At 32.5% G+C, this 13,458-nt stretch overlaps 1 protein-coding gene across 4 annotated transcripts in view; it reads right to left on the bottom strand.

The window, feature by feature from the left end:
• Nucleotides 1-13,458, bottom strand: part of LOC126813542 (transmembrane and coiled-coil domains protein 1) — a 103,424-nt gene that overhangs the window by 23,123 nt on the left and 66,843 nt on the right. For 2 of the 4 annotated variants that reach the window (XM_050539161.2, XM_050539158.2), the window contains exon 4: nt 10,266-10,316. The exons of 1 other annotated variant lie outside the window; for it this stretch is intronic. In XM_050539161.2, the coding sequence (XP_050395118.1) occupies nt 10,266-10,312 (47 nt within the window). In that variant the 5' untranslated portion in view covers nt 10,313-10,316. Of the gene's footprint in view, nt 1-2,018; nt 2,151-10,265; nt 10,317-13,458 lie in introns of those variants that run through there. One more of the 4 variants, XM_050539160.2, reaches the window with a different exon arrangement.

Raw genomic sequence — 13,458 nt, 5'->3', positions numbered from 1 at the left:
TTATATATATGTTCAAAACAAGAATGGATGCAATGTATACACAGACAGATAAACGGATAAAACATTTACAAACAATGACGCTGACAAACATATAGGTTTCCAAATTCTTATACACCAGTAATGGCATTTCTTATTATATATCACAATTCTTATAGTATTATAATTCTGCAGATGTTCAGTCAATCATTTACCTTTATATATTTTATATTAGAACTTCACAACAACACTGAATATACCCACATGAGACAATTACATTTTACTCACAAGGACTTCACTATGTGTTGAAATTCACAGAATATATTAAAATCATATATAAGAGCTTCATTGTAACATGCGAAACCCATATTATAAATGAGAGCTTCACTGTAAGGCTGTGATGATGGCGTCCAAGCACTACACCCAGATTAAAGTCATACATACATTTTTTTTTTCAATTTCCTATTATATACTCTTTAAAAAAAGAAACGCATAGCCAATTTTTCATCATTTTTTTATTTGAACGGAATCATTTTTTTTTCCATGAATCTTACTTGTTTTTAATGTCATTATGTAAAGATAAAATAAATTCATTATTGGTTTTAAATGTATTGTCAATAATTGTGACTAGTCATACCTTTTGCTGGAATTTGTTTTCCCTTGATTTGCACATGAGTTTATCAAATTCGCATGCTTTTTGCATGAAATCCAAATCTAAGGCCTTAAGAAAGTCCAGGGGTTCTCGCTTTCAAAATCAGTTACACATGTAGACACTCAACAAGCCAAGTGATGCCACGTATGAATGAAGACAACTCAACAACGCTATCGGTCGGTTACAAGCATGTGAAGCCCAGACAGATGTATCCAGGCTGCTGAATGATTACCAGGGTACCATCTCTCGCCTTTGGGATAGGTACCGACAGTGAGGTTCAACACGTGACCACCCACGTTCATGCCAAGTGTGACTACACCTGCCCAGGATCACTACATCCGGTTACGTCATTGTCAAGAACTGTTCACAATAGCGACCTCTACTGCAGCAGCAATTCCTGGACGGTGTAGGATCCATAACTGCCTAAGTGAAGCCGGATAATGAGCCAGGCGTTCCGTCCCTTTAGAGTCGTTGTTTGGACACGCTGACAGCATCAAATCGAACTTCAATCGGCTCAGACACACAGGGTATGGCCACAGTTAAGCGGGAGGACAGTTTGGTTTGGCTACGAATCGGGGTTCCTGTTGCAACGAAGCAATGGTAGAGGGAGGGTACATCAACGATAAAATTTCACTTCACTATGCATTTCTTTTTTTGAATAGTATATATGTTTGAACGATAAAATTTCACTTCACTATGCATTTCTTTTTTTGAATAGTATATATGTTTGAAATCCATGCTCAATAAAATGTAGAATTTTTCATATGGCACACTCAATCATATTAATTATTAAAGTTTGTGTTATTTGAAGAGAAAATGTGACTGAAATATTGACAAATAAATAATCCAACTAGACACCCCCTCTTCATAATAGCACATCAGATAAATGAGTTCATTTCAATTGCACATTTTAGATACTTACCGTTTATTACATATTATTTACCTGTACCCAAACATAAATACATGTTTCAAGTTTCAAGAACATAGATTATTGAATCAATAAGTATGGTATGTTTCGAGATCATAGATTAATGAATCAATAAGAAAGATATATAACATTTAAAGGCTTAAATATAACAGTATCATGCCCTTATTGCTTTACAATTGATATCGATTTGTCAGTTGGCCACGTATTATGCAGGATAGACATAGTGTACTAACATACTTACACTCAAAGTGTCGAGAACTGTACCACAACCAAACAGAAAACCAGAAGACAAACTTACAAACAGTAAGATGAAATAGCAAAATTATTTTGGTTCAGAGTGGCATCAAAACTACGACACGTGAATCAATGAAAGCCCTATATTCTGAAGAGCACTCAGTCTCCCAAGCCGCCAATGTCAAATAATATCCCCATCAGTGTTTATTTCATAACTTTTAATCTTACCCAAAAACCTGCCAGTAAATATTCCGTTCTTCCACAGGTGATAAATTACATTTAAAATTTATTTCATTCATCTCTACGGCAGTCTTTCTTTCAATAATCACAGTTAATACTTTATTTCACTATAACTGTCGCAATTTCCATTTAAAGAAATTTCACAAATTTTGAACTTCAATCCTCTCTCTATATTTAATTCAAATCAGATCAAAAACTCTGAATACAAAAGTACAATCCAAATTGTGGAGTGGTATCAGATGTTCTAGAAAGAGTAAGCATCTTGATAAATATTCTTAAACGAGTGGTGTTTTTTTTTACAATTTAAAAACTTACAAATTTGTTGCTCTTAAATTATATATTTCCCCCAGAAACTGCAAGTAATATCATGAGAAAGAGAAATGAAACTGCAAGTAATATCATGAGAAAGAGAAATGAGGGAGCAGAATTTTATTCCCAACAGCCGAGTTTCCACCTTAATTTCTTTGACTTTCTAACTGTCAAAGGTTCTTATAAGTGCATGCCAATGTATACAAGGGCTGACATTAGTTTTCCAACCTGTCCTGAGAAGGCACAGATTCCATGAGAACAATGGCTTGGATATGGATTTCAGAAACTTTACAAGCCAGCTAATTTTATGAAGTCTAATCGCACATTAACACAATTAGAAAGGAATAACTGTCCAATACTTCACATTCAAATCAAAACCTGGTTTCAACAACAACCTTTAATATTAGAGCCTTCTATATACCGTATCAAGAAACCTGTCTGACTCATTTACAGACTTAATAATCAAAATAAACAATTTCTAAAATATCCTACTTAGATCATTGAACTAAATTCAAAATTTATGAATTAACGTCAGTCATTACCCCATAAACTATTACCATCTTTTGTGATTTAAATTTTAATAAATTTTCAATATATAGGCCTACATACATTATTAACAGTAGATTTCAATTACTTTATTCTTCAAGTCTGTATGCTTAAAGGAAAGGTTCATGTAAACAAGACTTTCTCTGGAAAATACATTAATGTATATAATTCTGATAATAAAAATGACTATCCACTGAAAAAATGATATTAATACATCTAATATGAAATAAAAAATTAGTGGTGAACAACAACATTGTATCCAAATGTATGATGTCAGTTGCCCATTGTAGGGACCTTCATTAAATAAATAAGCCTTTTTGGTTTTTAAAATTTAATAACAGAAGTCTTTACTAACAGTGTATTTATTTTGATTAAGCAAAATAATCTGATTGGGTGAACTTTTCTTTTTTAAACACTTTTAAAAATGGCTACATAATATGTTACTCCTAAATAGCAGGATCAATTATTCGTTTGGTTTTATTGTCAACAAATTTATACAATAACTCAAATTCCTTAATATATGTATTGCATACAATCTTTTGTATTATTGAAAACATTAGAAGAATTTAAATCTAAAATGAAAATTTTCATTGGAAACTTTTATATAATGAAATGAAATGGGGTTTAAATTTATTGTCCAACTTTTGTACCAGCTGGGCTAATGAAGATGGGCATATAGCCATGCAGTGCACAAAAAGCAAAATTTAGCCCATACAGCGGTGTTTCCTATTACTATTTTTTTTTTGTCCCATACAAACAATAAAATACTGTTGGACTTTCTTGATCAACAACAGGATCAAACCCTGGACTTTCTGATAACTGAGTCAGCACCACTCACTTGTAACTTATCCACGTTATATAATAAAGTGTGATTATAGACTTTTACTTGCCAACTACTTTTAGAATTAGTGTCTTCTAATCTAACATATATATGGAGTGGAAAGCATGACATAATTCTAACTCTTAACCTAGTAATGTGTATGTTAATATGCTTACTTCAATGCATGTAACTACTAACTTCTTACTTATATGATAAATTAGCTATTTACACAAACATTGTATTTGAGCAGTATGGGGGTTTGTAAGATTCAATAAATTTGTAGAGGAAATGTCAATTTAAGCCAATTTAACAGCATCGAAATTAAGTGGATTAATAGAACAATAAAAACTTTAAAAAAATAAATAATAATCTTAATTTTATTATATCATTAAATAGAATTCATTTTGGTAAATGATGACAAATTTTCTATAAATAGCCAAAACTAGTAAGATCCTGTTTTGATAAATCCTATGATTGGAATGTTATCAATAATACCTATCATCCATATTTGGATTAATTGACCTTTTATACAGGAAGTAATTTATTAACATAAAGGTCAAACAATATGTTCTCTTTTATTTTTGATGGTCACATTTTATTTTAAGGAAATAGAATGTCATTTCCCATTCAGGCAAATAAAAATTAACACAAAATAATTTAATGTTAAAAATTCATAATAAATTTAAACACCTTTCTGGAAATTAAAACCAAAATTGAGAATACAAAAATGAAACAGAACAATTTGGCTAGTTGGGGCTCAAAATTCGCGACGGCCGTAGAAATACCTTAATTTGCCATTGATCGCACTGATATCGGAAGCCAAAAAAATGAAAAAATTCATATTGTGCGAGATGCATTTTTTCCGTAAAACTTGGCTAATCTAAGTCTAATACTTTCATCCATATATTAGTCAAGTAGAGTAAAAGATAGAGACGAAACCTGCGTAAAAAAGTATCGACTTATTCCCCGAAAATACGGTAAATGGATGGGGTATTGACTTTGTGGATATTGTGGCGGAAGAGAATATCAAGGTGATCATATGTAAAGTTTGCACAGAACTCCCTGAATTGGACGTCAGTATACAACTATTCTCATAATATTTTCACTGGTTTGAGCCAAGAGCTGATTCAACTGTATGGCTCCATTGCATTATTGAAGTTTATTCAAATATTCAACACATTCTAAAAAATGACCATTGATAATTTCAAAATTGAAAAAATGGCCTTAGTGTTAAATAAAATGGCCTTAGAGAGGCTTTGCTGTCTAAGGCCATTTTTCAAAAAACCACCTTAGATAAATATCAGCAAATTTTGAGCCCTGTTACTTCAAAAATAAGCAATTAACTTTACAAACATTTACAATGAGTTAAAAGCTTTCAACTTTAACAACTGAACAAAATACTGATTCTATGTCAAACAATCAAAATACAACATTAACTAAAACTTTAGCATTTCCATTGCGTGTCACGATCTATAAATAACTAAGACAAAATTCAAATTTTAAATTCTGACAGCTGACCAATAAGGGATTTTATTTAAAATCATAAGAAATCATTATACAGTGTACTGTATATTTCGTTTTTCAACTTTCACCCCAAAATAACATCAAACATTTACTTTTCATATTTCAATCGTTAATCAAATAGATCTTTAGTATTATTTTGGGTTTTGAAATCTTAAATCGAAACACTGTATCCAAAATTTTACATGTCTCTTAAAAGCGGCAGTCTAGGATTTCTCAGAGTTTCATTGATGAAAGTGTGCTTAATAATACAAATCAAACCCTAAATTGTTATTAAACACCCCACTTATCAAATGTCTGAAGTTTTCAAATCAAAATATTGAGCCTTGCTTAACAGGAATTTCACTGTTCATTGACTTGGTAATCGCATTGATCATTTATATCACAATAACTGGCAATTTAAATAGACATTATTTTGGATAGTTGCCCAGGATATGGATAAAAGGTTTCTAAGAGGTTTCACACAACCATTTGAAAAGTATAAATTTAATTTGAACACAACTTACAACCAGGGTGATATTCCAAATTAGATGATACTTTTTAAATAACACTGAATTCACACAAAAATCACCAGATCCCATATGTATTATACACAGGGAAGGGTTGCTTACTCCTTGAACATCAGATGCCACTTCTCATTTGATGCCTTCATATACCTAACAATTTTTTGTTGTACAATTGCATTACTTTAAAGACTAACGTTTAATTTCAGTTTCATCTGATCCTTGATAAATTCATTAATTATGACTTACAGTGTGATATTCCAACAATTAAGTGAGGATATATTTAAATTGATGCCTTATATTAGTTAGAAATATGTAATATAATAATTAATGTGACTGTATACATATAAATTATGATGGATGATGTTGAACACTAATTGATATTTAACTTCCTATACCCATCTACAATCTATTTGAAGCCCCCAAGATGAAGATATGTGGTTCCACAAATTATTCAAAATAGGTTTTTAGGCAAGTTGTCTGAGCAGTCCATAACTCCACTGAAAATTATCAAGCATAACAACCTACATAGTAATTATAAAAATAACTTGAGTTTTTCCATGTCAAGTGGACCAAATTCTTAGAAAGTTGCCAGGTGACCTCCACAGAAAGTTATGAAAGAAATATGTGCTATATTATGTAAAATTGCAAAATGAAAATGAAATGAAATGGGGTTTAACATCCTACTGATCTGCCCCTATACTGGGCTAATGAAGACGGGCATAAGCCATACAGTGTGCTATGAGGGAAATTTTGCCCGGGCAGCGGCACTATTGCCTACTCTTATATCGAATTCCAACTGCCAAGGGATCTTTTACGTGCATTCCAATGAATACACAGGACCTCTGTTTTCCGTATCATCTGAAGAACTAGACAGCAGTCCTTGTCAGGCCCTCCATCCTGCATCAGTGACAAGGGGGAACCACGCTGGAAAATCTGGATGAACTTTCTCGGCCAATACAAGGATCGAACACACGACCTCCAGGCTAGTGAGCCAGTGTCTACCTACTTAGCCATGTGATCCCCGGAAAATTGCAAAGTTATATGACTGAGATATGACCTTTCCAATAGGGGTACCCTTTCGCAAGTTTTGGAACTACTATTCTAGGACTCGATTTTGGTGTTCTGATTTATTCATTCTATATCTTGAAATTTTGGGGTTTGTAAGAGAATGTTACATAGATTAAGAATTCACCATGAAAGTTTACAGAACAAGTACTGTCAACTGTGTATGGAGTACCTTAAGTGCCAAAAATAGATAAGAGCAAGCTCATGGCCATGCATAGCTTCTATAACCTGTATTTTAATAGTTTTTCAGTAATCCTCTAATTATGTACACTAGCCAACTCATTCATTTAGAAGTATAAATTTTTGGCACTTAAGACACAGTTCAAAATACTTGTACCGCAAAATTAGATGGTGAATTCTTTATCTATATAATATTCTCTTACAAACCCCGGGGATCACGGTGGCTAAGTGGGTAAGGCGCTGGCTCGCTAGCCTGGAGGTCGGGTGTTCGATCCCTGCATTGGCCGAGAAAGTTCATCCAGATTTTCCGGCGTGGTTCTCCCTTGTCAGTGATGCAGGACGGAGGGGCTGACAAGGACAGCTGTCTAGTCGTTCGGATGGGACGAAAAACCGAGGTCCCGTGTACACATTGGCGTGCACGTTAAAGATCCCTTGACAGTTGGAATTCGATATAAGAGTAGGCCGTAGTGCCGCTGTCCGGGCAAAATTTCCCTCATAGCACACTGTATGGCGTATGCCCGTCTTCATTAGCCCAGTTCGGAGCAAAACAGTAGGACGTTAAACCCCATTTCATTTCATTTCATTTCTTACAAACCCCAAAATTTCAGAAATATTGTCTAACTCGATATCTCAGTCAATATTAATTATGGAGTCATATAACCTTGCAGTTTTACATAAGTTTGTATGAACTATAACATTTTTTTTTTTTCATTATATTCAAAGGAGGTCACCTGACAAGCACTGGTTCACTTGACATGGAATGACTCATTTATTATACAAAACATGTACTTGTAATCAGATTATAACTTTAGCTGTACCAGTTATCAGAAATCATCTTCTGCACAGATACACTGTGTATAAATTTCAAATCAATCACATAACTTTAACCAGTGGTGGTTGCACAAATTTTTTAATTACAGGTGATCAAGGATAATAAAAATAAGTGATAACAACTTTTTAATCTCCTGTATAAACCTAAAGAAAATCGAAAAGTAAATCTAACTCTAACATACTCGACAGCACACACAAGTTTTCTTTAAAGTGATTAAGGGCAATAACTTAGGGAGTACTAAAAATCAATATGCTTCCTTGTTGGAAATAATTACTGCATATAAATTTCAACTGGATAATAATTTTAGTGTTTAAATTTTCCACAAGATTTTTCCAATCGATTAAGGGTCTCACTATTACACAGACATATATAACATCCCAGTGTTATAGTAAGCTCTTTTGTATAATAATATATAAGTATCTCACTAGAATATTTATAGTTGTGGCTGTTGTTTGTCTCGTTCATGATAGAAGAAATAACTTAAAATGGGATCAAGAGCAATAACTCAGGGAGTAATTATGTTTCCTGAAATAAACTTCAACAACCAAACATTGAAAGTGCAACCAAACCAAATGTGCATTAGGCCAAGGTTATTGTGAGAATAGGAGAAACCACTAACCAAGGTTATCAAGAAGCCTGAAAAAAATCAGAGGCTCTCACAATTCAATTAATTACTATTTTATTTTATGGACTTGTTTTCATTAAATATAATTTGTCCTGGCCTCATCAGCTACTTCATATGTAAATTGTAATGCTCGCACAAATATTTGAATGTTAGTAGATATTGAAAGCTATTCAAACTGATATTTTAGTATACTGGTGTTTAGCATACAATTAAAACTAATGGAAATTGCTGTTTTTGTCTATGAAATATCTAAAAATACCTATTCAATAGATATTTCATATATATATATATATCAAAGGAATTGACAAATTTATAATTTCTAGAAATGTACTCATTACAGCCCCAAAAATTGAGCATTTCAGTTGAATTAAATATCTAAATAACAATGATGACATAGCATTCATGTGACCTCAAGTACAGGAAATGCTGGAAAGTTAACTCTTAGATATAAGCAGGTTAGTTGTATTATCTTAATCTTTATAATAAAAGCAAAATTTACAAAAATAATGAGGTTAGTTATCTATACTGCCCAATAATCTTACAGTTATAATTATTACACATTAAAATCATAATGATGAGGTTATTTTGTGGTTATACTATTTCTGATATAATTAATTATGCTGTATGGAAATTAAACAAAAGTACAAAATTTGATAAACAAAGTAATTTACAAAGTATTGTGCAGACTACGTGAAAAAAATGACTTCAATTTATTGTGAGAGCAGTAGAAGGATGAAAAGGATGGAATAGTTCCTATTGACAGGCCTGAGCAAATTGGGTGACTTACAGATATCTACAGTATGGTAATCATACTGAACCTATTTCTACATAGCTATCTAATTGGACAGACATCTGAAGTTGTGTGTGATGACCCGGTAACCAAGTCCCAGTAATTACAATTCACTTTCAGTGATTGTGGTCTCCTGTTTACTGTGGTTATTGATAGTCTATTAGTCCGGGTGTCAAGTGGCATTTTTCTCCTAACCCACTTTTATTTGATATCCTATTTTTCTCTGTGGATTATTGTTCTATAGTGTCCCCACAATTTTTCTAGTGGGGATATATTCATGTCACCCTTGGGGAAACTCAGAAATCCAAGATGGCAGCTAAAAATGGCGAGAAAAATATAAAAATTTGATTTTGTCACTATTAAGGCATGTAAGATATCTATTTATATGTTTTCGAGGCTGCTGAGCACGAATCTGAAATCGATTTACCAAACAGACCCCCTAGCAAATTTTATTATTATTTTTCTCGCCATATTTGAGTTCTAAGTTTCCCCAAGGGCGATATGAACACACCCACCCTAGAAAAATTGTGGGGACACTATAGAACAATAATCCACAAAGAAACAAAAGTATATCAATTAAAAGTGGGTTAGCTGCCCTGACTATATGTAAGCTAAGCTAGGCCCAAACTGGGTCCCAAGGAAAATCAGTGTATTGCCTGATGACCCGGGGACCAGGCTCCATGTAATGGAAGGATTAATAATGTTCAAGAGGCTTTAGTGCTTTGGAGATCTTAGCCTATGACACCAAATAGTCTATTACCCGTTAGTTTCTTGGATTGTTTTATTTTTCTTTAATAATAATAATAATCTACAATCCTGCACATCGATTTAGTAATTCAACTCTTTTTTTTGACCCCCACTGAAATTTTGAACAAAGACAGAAACAAACCAATATAAAATGCAATCAAAATCGACAATTATAGTTTTGACACAAATATAGAGGGTCTCAATTTTATTTCAGAAAAAATATTGTATGCCGAGGGTGTTGCTCAGACCTGGGAATAGAAAAGGGTTTGGGTTTTTTTTTCACTATTTACCCACCTGACGACTGGTAAACTAGCCCGTCTGCCCGCTATCCATTTCTCCATGATACTGATAAATCAAATAATATAACAACATGCAATATTATATATAAAACATTCACCATATTAAAGCCTCAATGTGCCAGAAGGCTTATTTTCCTTATTTAAATTTAACATAATAAAGAGTTGAAAAATGTACTTTAGATAGTAATTTTGAAGATTACCGGTACCACAAATAACCCCACCCTACATATACCAGTTAGGTTAACTGCAATTTTGAAATGAATTATTCTTTCGGCATCAGTAACAATAAAGATACTAACGTAAAGTCAATAAAAAGTCATGTGAACTTTAGACTGCCGTAACTTCTCTATTAGCATTGATTGATTTGAATATTCTGTATTTGCCTTTGGAATATTGGGTCTTTATTAAACATAATATACAATAATATATCATTCACCATATTAATACAACTTATACAAAATCAAGCCTGGAAATAAACTGTTTTTCATTAAACACTTCCCCTACTGTAAGTCATTATGCCAGGTACAGATTTGACTTTGTATGTGGTTTACTGATATTATAAAATCATATCAAATACAAGTCAATACTGTCTGGTATAATTTTCTAATTATTGTACCTGAAAATTTGAATTGTTACTTCCTGGCCTGATATCATTCACCATAGTAAATACAACAACCATAACCCCATTCCATTATTATATTACAACAAAAAATTTACATGCACTCTCAAAGGTGATGATAAAAAGTCATACTGTTGCATTTTTAAAACTATTTATTATTTATTAGTTTCTACCATGCTCGATCTGTCATCAAACAAATTTCATTAAAAGTACTTTATCATTAAATTTTGGCTTGCAAATAAGACAATACTTTGTTGAATCCCAGCACTGTTGTGCAAATTATTTCATTTTTTAACAAATTAGCAGGCCTTATAGTGTAACTGTCAATATAAACAAATAAGCAGGCCTAATGTAATGTTATTAAAGTAACTGTCGATAAACAAATAAACAAGATGTGATGTCAATAAATGAGCAGTTGGGCCTACATGTTATAATAATAGTCTTCATATTGCTACAGTAGTTGAAAGCAGATGTCAACATATTAATTAGTAACTGGATCAGTTGTTATATGTATATATCATATTATAATAATAATAGTTCTTAAATTATGGTCTGGGTAATAATATATAATAATTATCTTGCAAATGGATCAATACCAAATATACAATCTGTTCCACAGCGGTAATACGAAGGCCTTTAAGTTATATGCAGTATAGGTCTATGACATCACACCATACAGCGCCGATTGTTTACTCATTTCATGCCTTGAATCAGTATGCACTAAATAGGAAATATTTTTTATCCAGATTTATTTCCTACACCCTTTTTTGTTAATAATTTAAAAAATTGTTCTCAAATTTAATTTGGAGAAGAAAAAAGCTAATTAACTCGGTGATAGTGGCTGCCAAGCAAATTTTTACTGCTGATCAGTTTGCGAAATATACTTTATTAAACAAAACTAGTTAACCATCATGCAACAAGAATTCTAATACAAGCACTTCAGGAATAGAAATATAGTTTGAGATCATTCTAAAACTGATCCCTTTTGTCTGGTGAATATGCTCTGATAATAGCTATACCTCTTTAACAAAATACTTTTAAAACCCCAAAGTTTGACAGGTTGTCATTTAAAGGTGATAATAGATTTTACACCCTGCTATCCCAGCAATATGCTCATACCCCATTAAAATCATTGACTTATTTTATAAATAAAATTTAGATCTGCAAAAGATCAATCTGACAGAATATATTTTTAAAAACCCATAATTACCTTTTATTTCTAAATCTGTGTGATTCCAAATTTTCTTTTATGTTTAGAATAAAGATCTAGACACCAATATGGGTTCCAAATTGAAGGGATATTAAAATAATTTTTTGGAAATTTAAAACTTTATAATCATGCTAAACAAAATTTTTGAAGGAAAAAGCTGTAACAGGGATTATCTCCCTTTAGTCTTCAACTTCTCAATATTTACATGAACAGTTTGATATCCAGTAATCAATTGGCAGGTCATAACTTCTATTATTTAATATAATCTTAAGTTATGGATACAGAAACAAATCTTTACAACATTAAATAGGGCGGCCCATGAGGGCTTATCTCTTCATACTATAAATGTGATACTCTCCAAAAGTCCAAAGCTATCTCTATTTAACTGGGCTTATGAAGACCGGAGGGCTGACTGACAGTGAACAAGCCAACATTGAGGCTGATGTCCCCTGCCGATATCCCAAAATAAATAGATGACACATACTAATTAATTGCAAATTTATCTTTTTGAAAGTATCAAACAAACAAACTGATTATCTAATCTTGGTCTATGCAGAAAATGTTCACGATCGAACTCAGTCAATGTTCGATCACGACTCTCCATAAGTTAGAATTACAACCAAAGTAATCATGTTCCAAATTCTCAACCAATCAAATTAGTAGAAAATGTGCAGGATTGAACACTGTCAAGGCATTCACCTAATAAACACCTACACCAAGTTTAAACATTCTACCTCAATTAGAAGGGGAGTTATTGTGTGCGACGGACAGACGAACAGAAACATTTTAAGTCCCACCATTCATAGTCTTTGTTATGAATTGCATTGCACCTTGCAAATTTTAATCAACAATATATATATATAGGGTTGTTGTATATAGTGGTATACAGTAGTTTTCAAGATTTTCTTCAGCGTGGTTGACCCAACTTTCAAAATGACTAAAGGGAAATAACCCATTTTTTAAAACAAATAATTGATATGAGTCATTTGAAAAGAAATCAGTGGGGTGTAATGTCTCATTAACATATAGCTTAGGCCATTTTGATGCTAACACTGTATTTTATTTTTCTATGGTTATGTGTGCAATGTGAAAATTTAGCCTTGAAAGCCTATCTGCCTCATTGTCTTCCAATTTGAGCTGCCAATGGATTAAACAAGCTGACTTCTGCTTATTCATTGGTAAAAAAAAATTTCTAGGAGAGTAAATTTACAATAGAGATTAAGAACTCCAGCAAATGGCAGTTAGGCCTAGACTCTGTTTAATTAGTGTCCATTCCAAAGATATGACTTCATTTTCCAATGTTCTTCCCTAGAAGTGGACCTTCTTGTCATTTGTTGGCAGAGTTCTCTGGTAATATTT

The sequence above is a fragment of the Patella vulgata genome, chromosome 1, assembly GCF_932274485.2.
Source record: "Patella vulgata chromosome 1, xgPatVulg1.2, whole genome shotgun sequence".
Taxonomy (NCBI): domain Eukaryota; kingdom Metazoa; phylum Mollusca; class Gastropoda; family Patellidae; genus Patella; species Patella vulgata.
This window is presented reverse-complemented; position numbering and strand designations above follow the sequence as displayed.